The sequence below is a fragment of the Dendropsophus ebraccatus genome, chromosome 11 (assembly GCF_027789765.1).
Source record: "Dendropsophus ebraccatus isolate aDenEbr1 chromosome 11, aDenEbr1.pat, whole genome shotgun sequence".
Lineage (NCBI taxonomy): Eukaryota > Metazoa > Chordata > Amphibia > Anura > Hylidae > Dendropsophus > Dendropsophus ebraccatus.
Window position 1 is genome coordinate 13,650,935 of NC_091464.1, and position 14,651 is coordinate 13,665,585.

The 14,651-nt window shown below is 42.8% G+C and overlaps 1 protein-coding gene across 1 annotated transcript in view; it reads left to right on the forward strand.

Moving 5' to 3' along the window:
* The window catches only part of PIK3C2B (phosphatidylinositol-4-phosphate 3-kinase catalytic subunit type 2 beta), an 89,682-nt gene that overhangs the window by 15,583 nt on the left and 59,448 nt on the right, over positions 1–14,651 (forward strand). The window contains exons 2-4 of the mRNA XM_069944655.1: positions 9,454–10,268; positions 11,533–11,633; positions 12,862–13,016. Coding sequence (XP_069800756.1) covers positions 9,546–10,268; positions 11,533–11,633; positions 12,862–13,016 — 979 coding nt within the window. The 5' untranslated portion in view covers positions 9,454–9,545. The remainder of the gene's footprint in view (positions 1–9,453; positions 10,269–11,532; positions 11,634–12,861; positions 13,017–14,651) is intronic.

The window sequence follows — 14,651 nt, forward strand, 5'->3', positions numbered from 1 at the left end:
TTATTTTGGTGTAAAAATATATTTTTCTGATAGGTCTTTATATATTTTTACCTATAATACAGGCCGCTCTATCCAGTTCAGAGTCACACCCTGTATAGATGGTGTCTAATGATTCAGTCTCCAGCCCTGCTCTCTCCTCTCCTGATCGATCTAGCTGCCATGTTTGGTGTTTAAGGGTCCTATTACATGTGCTGATCTGCTAGATCTGCCCTTGTTTACTGGGCCGGTTACATGGCCGGTAATCGTTTAGCAGGGGCTGCATGGACATTGTTAGTGATGTCTGAGCAGCCCTTGCCCAAACCGTTTTTACATTACCTATCCATGTTCCCGTGCTTCCTCCTGCTTCAGAGCAGCCTTCAGAGCTTACAGGCCGCTCAGCCAATTACTGTCCGGGACCACCGTGGACAGTGATTGGCTGAGCGGTCTGTCAGCTGAGACTGGCCGCTCTGAAGCTTCAGCGCGCAGGATCGGGGAGGAGGCATGCGGAGCGCAGGAGGAGACAGGAAGATGGATAGGTAATGTAAAAACTGGTTGTTGAATCGTCGGTCGCCGGCCGGGCGTCCCTATTACATGTAGCGATGCGCAATCAGCAGCTGAGGGTTTAAGGTCAGGGCCTTAAGAAACGATCAGCCGATGACTGTTTCATCGCCTGATCTTTGTCTCTATTACACGGCGTGTTAATCGGCCAATTCAGCCAATTATTGCTCAATGTAATAGGGCCCCTACTTGTACTTTCTGTAACTTACCCAGTATGATGTCTGATTGGTATGTTCATTGAATCTTTTTGGATTATATGTGGACTTTTGCTTTCCTATTGCTGTGTGTTATTGTGTGGCGGTGTGTATTTCTGTATATATGGCTCACTACTCTGTGGGACTGGGATGTGTGTTCTTGGTTTGCTGTGATATCTGGTTGTACTCTCTAATAAATACAATCTAGAATTCCTATCAGACATTACTGGAGTAATCGGTAACTCATTTCCAGCAGTGAGATCTCCTGGATATCATATACCTGGCTTCACATAAGATTAGGCTGGTAATGTTGTAACTTTACAAAACTTGACCAGAATGACCAGCAGTGAGATTGGCTCCTTGCATAATACCGTCAGAGATAGTACATGCTGCGATGTAGGTTTATGAGATGACATTTATCTTCTTTACGGAGTCATTATTTGGTACTTTTTGTTGGATTATCTTTCCAAAACAGAATAGCTAGGTGTGTGTGTGTGTGTGTGTGTATATATATATATATATATATATATATATATATATATATATATATTTATGCAGATGACATTAAATTGAACGTACCACTGGGTTTCTTACCTTAAAGGATCCTTTTTTTTTGAACCACCGCCCGGTTCTTTCTGGATTAATAATATTTACAGATAATCCTATGTATATGTGTGTATGTGAAAAATCTTACTGGTTTTTGTTCTGTTTACTTAAAGCGGCGCTCCGGCGAAAATAATTTTTGTTTAAATCAACTGGTTTCAGAAATATATATTTGTAATTTTCTTCTATTGAAAATCTATAGTCTTCCAGTACTCATCAGCTGCTGTATGTCCTGCAGGAAGTGGTGTATTCTTTCCAGTATGACACCGTGTTCTCTGCTGCCACCTCTGTCCATGTCAGGAACTGTCCAGAGTAGTATCAAATCCCCATAGAAAACCCCTCCTGCTCTAGACAGTTCCTGACATGGACAGAGGTGGCAGCAGAGAGCACTGCGTCAGACATTGTACATTATAAAAGTCGACATGTATTTTATACTACCATATTAGCGCTATATTATACAAGCAAACAATAAAATCCCAGATGAAATACAGATGCCACTTACACTGATGGCAGAAAGAAAGCCAATTTACTTGTATGGATGCTTCACTAATATACTAACACTTTCCATATGCAAACTGTGTGCGATGGTTCTAGGGAATGTTCTGTATTCTGTGTGAATGGGGAATATTCTAAATAACAAATGACTAGTGTTTCATGTAGGCTACAGTCACGCATTCAGTGGTTTTTCATGACCGTGTATGATTTCTGCCATCTTACTTCATAATGCATCTGTAATCCCTATTTCTTTGCAGATCAGCAAAAAGGGGAAGGTGATAGTTTTTTTCTTTCAAATCAACAGGTGCCATAAAGTGCCAGAGATTTGTAAATTGCTTCTATTAAAAAAATCTCCTGCCTTCCAGTACTTATCAGCTGCAGGAAGTGGGGTATTGTCTCCAGTCTGACACAGTGCTCTCTGCCGCCACCTCTGTCCATGTCAGGAATTGTCCGGAGCAGTAGCAAATCCCCATAGAAAACCTCTCCTGCTCTGAACAGTTCCTGACATGGACAGAGGTGGCGTCAGAGAGCACTGTGTCAGACTGGAGAGAATACACCACTTCCTGCAGGACATACAGCAGCTGATAAGTACTGGAAGACTGGAGATTTTTTTTTTAACAGAAGTAAAATACCAATCTAAATAACTTTTCTGGTACTGGTTGATTTGAAATCATTTTTAGTGAACAACCCCTTTAAATAAGTCGGAATGGTTTAAAATGCAGATTTTTTTTTTAATGGATTTGCCAACATTTCTTCCTTAAAAATTACAGAGCTGCAAAAACTGTGGACGTTTCTGTTGGGAGAATCCAGTGACACTCCACACTAGAGCTTGTTTGTAATTATCACGGATTATAAATCCGTAAACTGTGTACTACATGGACAGCCCAATTAAAATAAATGGTCTCTAAATTTGTCCGTACACAGGTTCATAGTCGGCACGATCACTTCTGTGCGGTTGCATCATAGCCCCAAACTATTACAGTAGGCCTTGATGGAACCTAGGACCACTGCTAGAGGGAGGAAGTAAGGCAGGTGGTGCTTCCATGTTCATCTGTCAGTGCTACCATGGCTGGGCCGCCACGTTCGCACACTCTCCTAGTACGGAGGAGAGCTGCTTATGGTGGGAAACTGCCTTCCAGAAGTAAACATTCCCCCAGACATTGTGATGAATTTTCCGCTTGATTCATCTGTAGATCAGGGGCAGCAGGTGCAGGACACAAGCCTCAGAGGGGGGGGGGGGGCGTTGTGATCATACAGTGTGTCCCCCTCCTCCCCGCCCTGACTTGTGCTTTTTTCTCTACAGATGGGTAACCCCCCTCCTCCTCCTCTTCCATTGCAGGTCATTAGGGAGATGCTGGGCGGTTCACAAGACGCTACCTTGGGAATAAGGGGGAAGGGATGCGATGAAATGCTGATAAACATTGCAGTTTTTGACATGTAGTGCGATATTCAAGGACGGGACGACAGCTGAGTTTTTGTAATAAACAGCAGGTGATAGTTCATCCGTAATCGTCAGTAATCATTTGTTATATGGTATATGTTTGATTTATTACGTGCATATAATAGACTTTTATGTCTTGTTTTATTGGCTTAAAGTGTACATGTCTTTATAACTTTCAAAATGTAAATCAGCAGAGGAAGTGAAATAGAGCAAGTTTACAATTTACTTTCATTATTTTTTTTATTTATTTTTAGTTCTCATGCTTTATAACAAAGTTATAGCTATTGTATCCAGGTCCAGTCTCCTGAAGGCAGCTATATAACAGCTATACTTACTGTATCCAGGTCCAGTCTCCTGAAGGCTGCTCTATAACAGCTATACTTACTGTATCCAGGTCCAGTCTCCTGAAGGCAGCTATATAACAGCTATACTTACTGTATCCAGGTCCAGTCTCCTGAAGGCAGCTATATAACAGCTATACTTACTGTATCCAGGTCCAGTCTCCTGAAGGCAGCTATATAACAGCTATACTTACTGTATCCAGGTCCAGTCTCCTGAAGGCTGCTCTATAACAGCTATACTTACTGTATCCAGGTCCAGTCTCCTGAAGGCAGCTATATACCAGCTATACTTACTGTATCCAGGTCCAGTCTCCTGAAGGCAGCTATATAACAGCTATACTTACTGTATCCAGGTCCAGTCTCCTGAAGGCAGCTATATAACAGCTATACTTACTGTATCCAGGTCCAGTCTCCTGAAGGCTTCTCTATAACAGCTATACTTACTGTATCCAGGTCCAGTCTCCTGAAGGCAGCTATATAACAGCTATACTTACTGTATCCAGGTCCAGTCTCCTGAAGGCAGCTATATAACAGCTATACTTACTGTATCCAGGTCCAGTCTCCTGAAGGCAGCTATATACCTGCTATACTTAGGGGCCTATTCCATGGAGCGATAATTGAGCCGCCTTCGCGGATTATCGTTCCATGGAATAGAGACAACTATCAGCTGATGATCGTGTCATTGGCTGATCATTTATTTAGGTTCAAACCTAAAATCATCGAACACTGACCATTCATCGCTACGTGGACTAGCGATGCCTGGCGGGCGACCGACGATTTAACAAGCACAATACTTTACCTAAACATGTTGCAGGTCTTCTCCTGCGCTGCTTCTTCCTCCCGGTCCTGCGCGCAGCAGCAGCTGCTGAGCGGTCTGTCACTTTAGACAGGCCGCACCGAAGCTGCTGCTGTGCAGGAGAAGATCTGCAACATGTTTAGGTAAAGCATTGTATTTAAACAAGAGCTGCAAGGACATTGTTAACGATGTCCATGCAGCCCTTGCTAAACGATTATCGGGCCGTGTAATAGGCTCAGTAAACTAGCGTCGATCTAGCAGAGCGGTGTTCATTTACATTATTGATCGGGCCCCATCGGCCCGTGGAATAGGACCCTTACTGTATCAAGGTCCAGTCTCCTGTAGGCAGCTATATCAGCTATACTTGCTTGTATCAAGGCCCAGTCTCCTGAAGGCAGCTATATAACCAAGCTATACTTAGTTGTATCCAGGTCCAGTCTCCTGAAGGCAGGTATATAACAGCTATAGCTTTTTAGTCTTGTGCTGGTTGAAAAAAACAGACTAAACACACAAAATCTGACCTGTATAGAGAGTCACTGTGTCCATCCATCACATGACTGCCTTCTCTGTAAGCGCAAATGACCAGGAAAACATGGCTCCTCCTGTGTTTAGACTATGAAAAAAAGAGTCAGAAAACAGGAAGTGCTGTGTTTTTCATGATACCTTAAAAAAATGTATGAATGTAAATTGCGAATTTGCTTTATATCACATCTACTGTTGATTTAGGTTTTAAAAGTTATAACAACAGGTACACTTTAAATCTGCAGGCAGGTAAATGGGTTAGGCCTTTATTATTAGACTGACTCTCAGTATTGTGAAGCTTTGACCTCATGTATTACTATATGAAGGGAGGTGAGGACATTATTACTATATGGTAGTACGGGGGTATTATTACTCTATGGGGCCCAGTGGCGGCATTAATGAGTAGGGGGCATCGTACTCTGCAGAGATTCAGAGTAGCAGTCACGTTTGGGAGAGGTCTTCATGAAGAAATGATTCAGAAAGAGAAGAAAAGGGAAAGAGAAGGCCTCTGATCATAGAAGACGTCACCTGTGAGTCACTATGTAACTGTAATCGCTTATATAGGCTACAGAGCTCCTATATATACTAGTATCTGTACAGGGGAGAATGTGGGTTCTATTGGTCTTAGCAGTGGATACAGTATCTGCGGTCCTGATTCCGGGGGACTCAGCCTGACATGGCCACTACTGTGCAAGCAGAGTCCTCTATGTCCATCGCTCCTGCCTGAGTGCAGCCTAGTGGAGGCTCCATATGGATAGGTTGTTCTATAGAAAACCGCTTGCGTACTGGAGTTCTGTGATGCATTAAGACTATGCTCAATTCCCAGACAGGTGATGTGGATTGTGGATATGTATACTTTGTCCACTGTGTCAGTGCAATTTGATAATAATCCCCTAAAATGTATTCTTTTACTAAACCCACCCTTCAGTGTCTCATGTCTATTTAAAGTGGTACTGTGGCGAGCTTTTTCTTTATTATTTTTAAATCGCCTGTAAGAAAGTTATATAGACAAATTACAAGTAAATTACAAATCTATATAACTTTCTGTTCCAGTTGATTTGAAAGATTTTTCTTTTTCACCGGAGTACCTCTTTAAGCCAAGTCTGAGAAGCCACTATATTCCTCATTGTTCCTTTACACCAATATTCTATTATTTTTCTCCTTTTTTCCTTGATTCTGTGTGTACATGCCAATCTGTATTTCTGTGGCTTTCCTTGTACTGTAGTGTGTGTTCAGCAGCCGTGTATTGTTGGTCTGAGTATTCCGCCTGTGGTGTCTTCTGGCATGAAGTAGTTACGGGGTCAGTCGGCGTCTTGCCGCAGAAACCTCTTGTGGCCTGTTTGTTGCATTGATGTTCTTATGAATGGATGTCTGTGGTCCTGGATATTATACAGATACTGATACATAAGCTGGAGGTCTGGATGGTGGTGAGTGCTGAGGACAGGAGCTTCTTCAGGGTGCTCTCTATATATACGTCATATACAATGGTGCCCAAAAAAGCAGCTCGTACTGGCACAATATATAGCTGTGTACTGTGGTACTTCATGAGGGAGCGCTAGGAAACATGGTGTAAAGTGAAACTGGCTCAGTTGCCCTCTAGCAACCAATGAGATTCCACCTTTCATTCCTCGCAGACTCTTTGGAAAATGAAAGGAGGAATCTGATTGGTTGCTAGCGGCAACTGAGCCAGTTTCACTTTACACCATGTTTGAGAAATGGACGGCAAAAGGCTGCAAGCTTTGTTTGGCTGTCCGGTGATCCCGCGCCCCAGTTGAAGCACTGCCTGCTTTGAATTGTCCCATTCAATCGAATGGGATCAGTTCAAAGATCCATTTCCCTCTGGCGCTTAGCAACTGCCTAGCCTAACCAATATGTGCTGATTTACAGGTTTATGTGAAGACTGTAGATCAAGGCAGCATGGGCAGTCAGTGCTATAGATGAGCAACACAAGCCTGGAGAACAGAAAGGTGCAGCCAGGCTTGTACTATAGATGAGCGAACCGGGCCAAGGTTTAGGTTCCTACGAACCTGTCTCCCTGACTCCTGACTCCCGCTGTCTTCCCGTTCCACGGAAAAGGTGGAGGCAGCCCGAGTCCCGCCTAGAAAACAGAGATACAGCCTATGACCTAGGCTTTCTCCACCTTCCCCATGAAACGGGAAGACAGCAGGCTTTAAATGCTCATGGTTCAGGTTCGTAGGAACCCAAACCTCGGCCCAGTTTGCTCATCTTTAGTAAATGCCCCTTGTGAGGGAATAAGTAGAATTAGTCGAGATGCTTGGGGCTGGTTTGAATATATAAGAGATGAGCAAACTTCAAGTTCGTCCAAACATTTGATTACTAATTGGATGCAGGCCTAGGGAGTCCTGGCAAACATGGATACCGCCTGTGGCCTATACCAGTGTCCATGTTTTCCAAGCCACCTTAGGGCGGCATCCAGCTTCTTCAGCCACCGGTATACATATGTCGGACACTCTGGTTTGGACGACCTTAAGGTTGGTTCATCTCTAGTCTATATGTTTTTGATCTTTCATTCTATGAAGATTTTCCAATTACCTTCACAGCTTATCTGTTTCCTCTGGTATCTGAGATTGATTGTGTTTAGACAGTGAGATTCGAGAGCCATGTTCCTTGTCAGCTATTTGGGTTAAGAATTCACTGAGAACAGTAAGAAGTCTTGGAGTTGCAGCTTAAACTTGTGATTCATTCTCTTTCAGGAATTTGTGGAACTCCTCTTTTTCCTCTCCATAAACGACATCTCCGCCATTTTCCTTCTGTAATACAGCTTATAGCTAATGATGATATTTTCACATGTCCTGCTGGTTGGTTATACATCTGTCGCCACTTACGAAGTAGCTTTCTGACTATAGCTCTCTGTACATTATGGTATAAATGTTGCATCGCCAATATTAGTCAATATTTTCTTTGGTGGTCAAATACTACGTGTGGTGTTACAATTCCGCTTCGTTCACTTACATGGAACCGACCTACACCCATGCATAATCCCCATCACCGTGCATGCTTCTGTGGTGTTGCGGTGTAAGTTCCTGGATTTCTCAGGGTGCCAGTTTGTGTAGGCCAGGGGTGTCTGTGATCGGCACAGAGCATCCCCGCTGCCTATGACGTGAATATCTTATGCAGACAATATGCTTAGTCATTCCATTATAGAATCCTCTTAAAGGAGTAGGCTGACCCAAGTGACCTCTCTTTGACTGCATCCAAATCAGGGTCGAGTAGATTCTTCTCCTCCTAATATATTCTTGATGACATCACTTTTTGCAAGGACACTTTGTCGTTGGAGTGATCACATGACTTTTCTCGCAGCATTGGCAAAAAGAGAGCATGCTCCTTGTCCTCGTAGACTTTTTTTTCTGTTATACATATAAAAATGTCTGGATTTTTTTTTTACAGAGCATGTGAGTGGGATATAGAATTCCACTTTAAATTGCACTGGACTCTCGAATGTTAGTAGTTTTGGTGAAGATTTATGTGCGGAAACATATGAATATACCGTTAAAGCGAATGTACCATCAGTTCTGCACATGGATAGAATGGCGCAGTTGCGGGGAAACCAGTGCCGCAGTCCTTTTTTTTTTTAACTGCGGCCCAGTTCCCGCATGGAAAGAAACCCCCGCCCCTCTATGATGCGGCTCCATTGATTACAAAGGGGCTGATCGGTGCTCACTTCCGCCCCTGCACAGCCCCATATTGGGCCAGGTAAAAGGACCCTCAGGTAAAGGTAGTGTACAATAGGGCTTCTTACCTAAATCAGAAAATGGAGGTTTTTCCTCAATCCGTCGCTGCAGCAATGAGAGATTAGCGTCAGAAGTTTTATGCAAACTAGATTCTAAAGCTCAGGGAGCGTTCCCATGGGATGCAAAAGCCCAGCATCATCTGGCCTGACAATGTAAGCAGAACCCCAAGACACAGGAGTTTTACTATTTGTTGAACTATCTGTTTTTTTCACCAAATAGTCAGATGGGTGGGAATTTTGGTGCAAAATGGGTATGAATTCTCTGCTCAGGGGATGTGATGAGGAGGTGAGGGGGCATGAACCATGTTCAGGGGGGCTGTGATTGAGGTTACTATTTACACTCCCTTAGCGTAGCATTCATTCTCCACTGTCTGATTATTCACTGAAAAGAACAGATAGTCAACCAATTAGAAAACTCTTACGTATCTGGAACGGAGGAAACACTGGTGGTATTGTGACACACAAGGCTATAAAATGATATAAAACACTCATTTCCTTGGACAGACCCCAGTTCCTCAGTATAATGGCTGGAATGTCTTAGAGTTCCAGGCCGTCAAGGGTTTGAGAAGAAAATACTGCTCTACCCTCCAGAGTATCATCCAAGAACACATGATTATAGCTAGAAGGTAAAAAGCGGTTATACTAGACAAATGTCGTAGAAGAAAATCACATGCCAGAACCTTCTTGAAGTAATAATGTGTAATAATTATGTATGTGAATGCCGACTTATGTTACTTCTCATCTAATAGTAGTTTTTATTGTCTTCCTTAAAGGTGAAGCATTATGCCTCATTCATCCATAAAGGACTTTTCTGGCCAGTAGCCGCCTTCTGTCTGCTTGTTGTGGTAATACAAAGATTTTCGTGATGTCCACTTCTGGTGGGAAGAAGGAGCAGTGGACAGGCCTGGAAGCACTAGGAATAAGTCGGAAAGAACTCGCTTTAGCAGAGGCCTTGCAAATGGAATATGATGCTCTCTCCAGACTCCGCCAGGATAACCGACAGACTTTGACTAACGAGAGTCCTCTCATATCCTGGGATGATGTTTCACACTCATCTTCAACAGTCCCATCACCTCCAAGAAACAAACCACCACCCTCTGGGGATTACCTGTATATATATGGTGATACCAACCACAGAAACGGTCAAGAGGAAGGAAGACGGTCCCCCAAAGGTTTCTCATCTCCGGTACCTTCCCATTCTGAGGTTATGAAATACTTTAAGGAGGTGTCCTCCTCTACAGATAATATTTCTCAATCTCGGGACGTGAACGTGTACACTGAAGATACGGGAGGCAAACTGCTTAGTCGGAGAATTTCAGAAGAGGAAGATGCCACCTTAATAAGTAGGGGAGAGGAGTGCTTGGATTTCGACTATGAGGACATTAATGACACGCTTACCCGACTTAATTTGGCACCTACCTACGATTCTGAACTTTTACGTCAGACTGAAGTACATTGGAAGGATGTAGGTTTAAAGAAGAAAGTGATCGGAAAACCAGTGGCACGAAGTAACACATTGCCTCCACAACTCCCACCACGCACCTATGCACAGAAGCCGCTCAGGAATCCAAGAGCATCCATTGGACCTGTAAGTTGGGAGTCTATCAGATAACATTACAGTTCATTATTTTTGGGTTATGAAAATAAGGTTGAGTTACAGATAAATAAAATTCCAGTAATTTCACAGAATTACTAACATTTGCCAACATATGACGACAAATGATTTTCTTGAAATTTTTTAACCCTGTCAAAATTATGGGTAAAATGTCATTTTATGAGAAAATTGGTCAAAACAATGAAAGCTGCAGATCAATGGTTCCAAATGTAAAATATTGCACTTGTGGAAGTGGGATCATATCAGCAGTTTTGTGTTGGCAAGGACTTCAGAAGAGAAGGATTTAGGGATAGTCGTTTAATGTTTATAATGGTATGCCAGGCTGTGTGTATATAATGGTATGCAGGCCTGTATATATATAATAGTATGCTGGGCTGTGTATATAATGGTATGGCAACTGTATATATAATATGCTGGGCTGTGTGTATATATATATATATATATATATATATATATAATGGTATGGCGGGCTGTATATATATATATATATATATATATATATATATATATATATATATATATAATGGTATGCCGGGATATATATATATATATATATATATATATATATATATATATATATATATATAATATGTATGCTGGGCTGTAATTATAATGGTATGCTGCTGGGCTCCAGAGGTATAACCAGTAGGAAGAGGGAGATTGTGATCCCGCTGTATAGACCTCTAGTGAGACCACATCTGGAACACTGTGTCCAGTTCTGGAGACCTCACCTACAGAAAGCATATTAATAAAATAGTTTCTATCGGTGGTTTCTCCAGCTGTATCCCAGCTACATTGCCTAGTGATGTGGAGTATATAGTCACAGATACGGTAACACTTTGAGTGGTACCTGCACAGGAGTGTTACACGGGTGAGAATAGAGCCACCGGGGAGTGAGAGCGGAAAGCAGGGAGGATGGAGGGGAAGGAAAGGGATATACACAGTATAACTGGGAGTCCCTGCTTCCTGCAGATTACTATTAAACCATGTTAGACCTGGATTATTACAGTAGTGTGGATTTACGCTATATTGGATGAATATGAAAGCTCGGCTACTTTATTTTCGGCCTGCATGCTCTCTCCGCCATATCTCACCTTATCACTGGTGTTTACGGTCAGCGACAAACAATCCTCAATGAGGCAGCCCAGGAGATAGAAGGAAATGTTTGTCAGGGTTGTTGTATGAACGGAAGAGGAAGACCTGGAATGTCTTAGTAATGTCACTGCTTCTTGTCCAGGACTCCATGCGGCCGTACCCCCAGCACAGCGGCTGGGAGCTGTTTGAGATGTCAGAGCAAAGGGACGAGGAGACGGCCGCCTTCTGCCACATGCTGGATGTGTGAGTATATATTGCCGCCTTAAGAGTCCCATGAGACAGGTTGTGGGTATATACTGTACGCAATAGGGCAGTCTACCGGCCAACATACTTTCATATATGAAAGATATCCTTTTGTATTGGCCGTCATGTCGGTGCCATTAGAAATGTCAAAGGTCGTGGGGTCCGAGCACAGAATCCCGACTGATTCCTAGAACAAAAGGGGCTATTGTGTTCTGCCAAGTGTCACGGAGCATGGCTGCAAAGAGCTCTGAAGCCCCCTCATTCTAGTGACCAGGAAGGTCCCAGTGACAGCGGACCACCCACACATGGCACAAATGCACCTTATAGTTACACAAACCTACTCACTCTTATTTATATAGAATGACTCTTTTGAAGCTTATTTTACAGTAGAACTGTATTTCCTGTTGTCGCTCTTGCATAGAGAGTCGCTGCTATAGAGAGCTGGAAATAGCTCGCATTTTATTTTATCAGGTGGAACATGAAGGGGTTTTCCAGAGCGGGGAAAAAAATCTAAAAGTAGTCAGACCGCCTTACATAGGTGGCGTCATTTAAAAAAACAACAAAAAAAAAACCTGTTAACATGTTGTAGAAACCTACAAGTCCATTTGATCAAATAGAGTGTACCACCTCACCATGTTTAGGTGACCTCAGAGGGATGGTCCTATCCTAACAATGGCCTAAATGGTTTAAAACACACACAGAAGATGGGTGGCGACAAGAGGGAGCCTCCCCCCCATATGTTACACAAAAAAGAAGGTGGGGGTGTGGTTGCCCTCCTTTTCGCTTGCAATTCATCCATCTTCTGTGTATGTTTTAAACAGAGTTTAGTTGGAGCCTTCATGCCCCGTCCGCTGTGCTCCCATATAATACTTAGGCCCTTCTATTCTCCCATATAATAGTTAGGTATTCCTGTACCCTGTATAGTAGTTAGGTCCCCTTTATGCCCCTATATAGTAGTTAGGCTCCTCTGTGACCCTATATACCAGTTAGACTCCCCACCCTATGCCACTATGTAGTAGTTAGGCACCTCTGTGTTCCCATATAGCAGTTAGGTTTTCTGTGTTCCCATATAGTAGTTATTTCCAATCTGTGCATCCATATAGTAGTTAGGCCTCTCTGTACAGGTAGGCCCCCAGTATATAGTATATGTAGGCATCTGTAGTAATTGTGCTCTCCCGCCCCACCATGTATATTATATAACATCTGATCATTGTTTTTACCCCTTTAGTCTTCGTTCTGGTCAAAATATGGCAGATCAAATAAATACTGGTATTGTTTGGAGTCCTGTCAACCTCAGTCCCGAGCACCTGGGTCCTGGCGTGAACTTGAAAATCACTGTGATCATTGACAACGTGAGAGATCCTCTGACTTTCACCTGTGATTGTAAGTGGCTCTTTATTTATTAGTCCACAAAGTTAGAATATTTCCGGAATTTAACTAACGGTGTAATGCACTCTATGGCATCAAGCAAAAATAGGGACCCTACTGGGACTGGCCTAAAAAAGACCACCTTTACCCACAGGCAGGATCCTGTTAATGTGTGTGGGTACAGCTGCTTAAAGGCTATACAGGAGCCAGACGCCATGATATGGTAGTGGTGCGGGATCTCCTGTGTAAGGTAATGGAGGCCACTGGCTCAGGGCAGCTGTGCTGGACAGGTTGTGGTCCCCACTCAAGGGGCCATGCCTGTTTAGGTGCAGGTAGAAGGTAACAATGTAGGATTTGTACAGGGTTTTAGTGGTTTCTAGAGCAGCAGCTGACAATGTGCACGTCTGATCTTCTCCGCTGTCAGGCTTCCCACTTGATGACCTTATTAGATTAGCTGGATATTAGTTTAGCTTGACTTTCAGTCTGAGTTAACGAGTATAATTGGGAACTCTGGCAAAAAATTTTTTTTTTTAACCCAGCTGGTACCAAAAAGTTAAATAGATTTGTAATTTACTTCTACTTAAATATCTCAATTCTTCCAGTACGTATCAGCTGCTGTATGTCCTGCAGAAAGTGGTGTACTCTTTTCAGTCTGACACAGTGCTCCCTGCTGCCACCTCTGTCCATGTCAGGAACTGTCCAGAGCAGGAGAGGTTTTCTATGGGGATTTCCTGCTGCTCTGGACAGTTCCTGACATGGACAGAGGTGGCAGCAGAGAGCACTGTGTCAGGCTGGAAAGAATACACCACTTCCTCTAGGACATACAGCAGCTGTTAAGTACTGGAAGACTGGAGATTTTTTAAATAGAAGTAATTTAGAAATCCTATATAACTTTCTGGTACCGGTTGTTTTTTGGGGGAAAAAATTGCCGGAATACCCTTTAACTCTTGAATCTTATAGATGAGGTAAGGGTAAGGTAGTTGCCCTTGAAAGTCATTTAGATTCCAACTCATTTTTCAGGGGCTTTTCTTTTTTTTAAATCAGTTTTAATACCATGCCGGGCATGCCCATAATCTTTTTTTCTGTAAAATAATATAGAATAGGAGACGGTAAAATAACATGTAAATGGGCAAATCCACAGCCTGAATTCATTCCAGCTAAGTTGAGCTGTTTGGTATAAGGTTGTGCAGTTTGCTTCTCTGATCTGCATACTAAATAGCCAGAGATTATATACTGTGTTGCCTTGGATTACGAGCATAATTCGTTCTAGGACCACGTTTGTAATCCAAATCTACTCTTAAACCAAAGCAAATTTTGCCATAAGTAATAATTGATATGTCGACAATTGGTTCCACACCCCAAATTAATGATTTTTTTTAATTCTGAATAATGGTTACTGTACAGTATAGCAATCAGCATGTGGTGTATAATGTATAGTAACTGTATAACCCTGATAACACAGCAGCAGTTTGTAGATACAGAATGGAGATTCAGAACCCCATAATGCAGTAGCGTAGTACAACAGGCTAGAAGAGAAGCAGGGCTGCTGTCAGAGGTCTGTGTGGTCACATGACAGCAATGGGAAAGGGGTGTGTGCTCAGCATGAAGTGGCTGAGTGTAAATCAAGGCACATTCTAGCAGCAGTGTGTA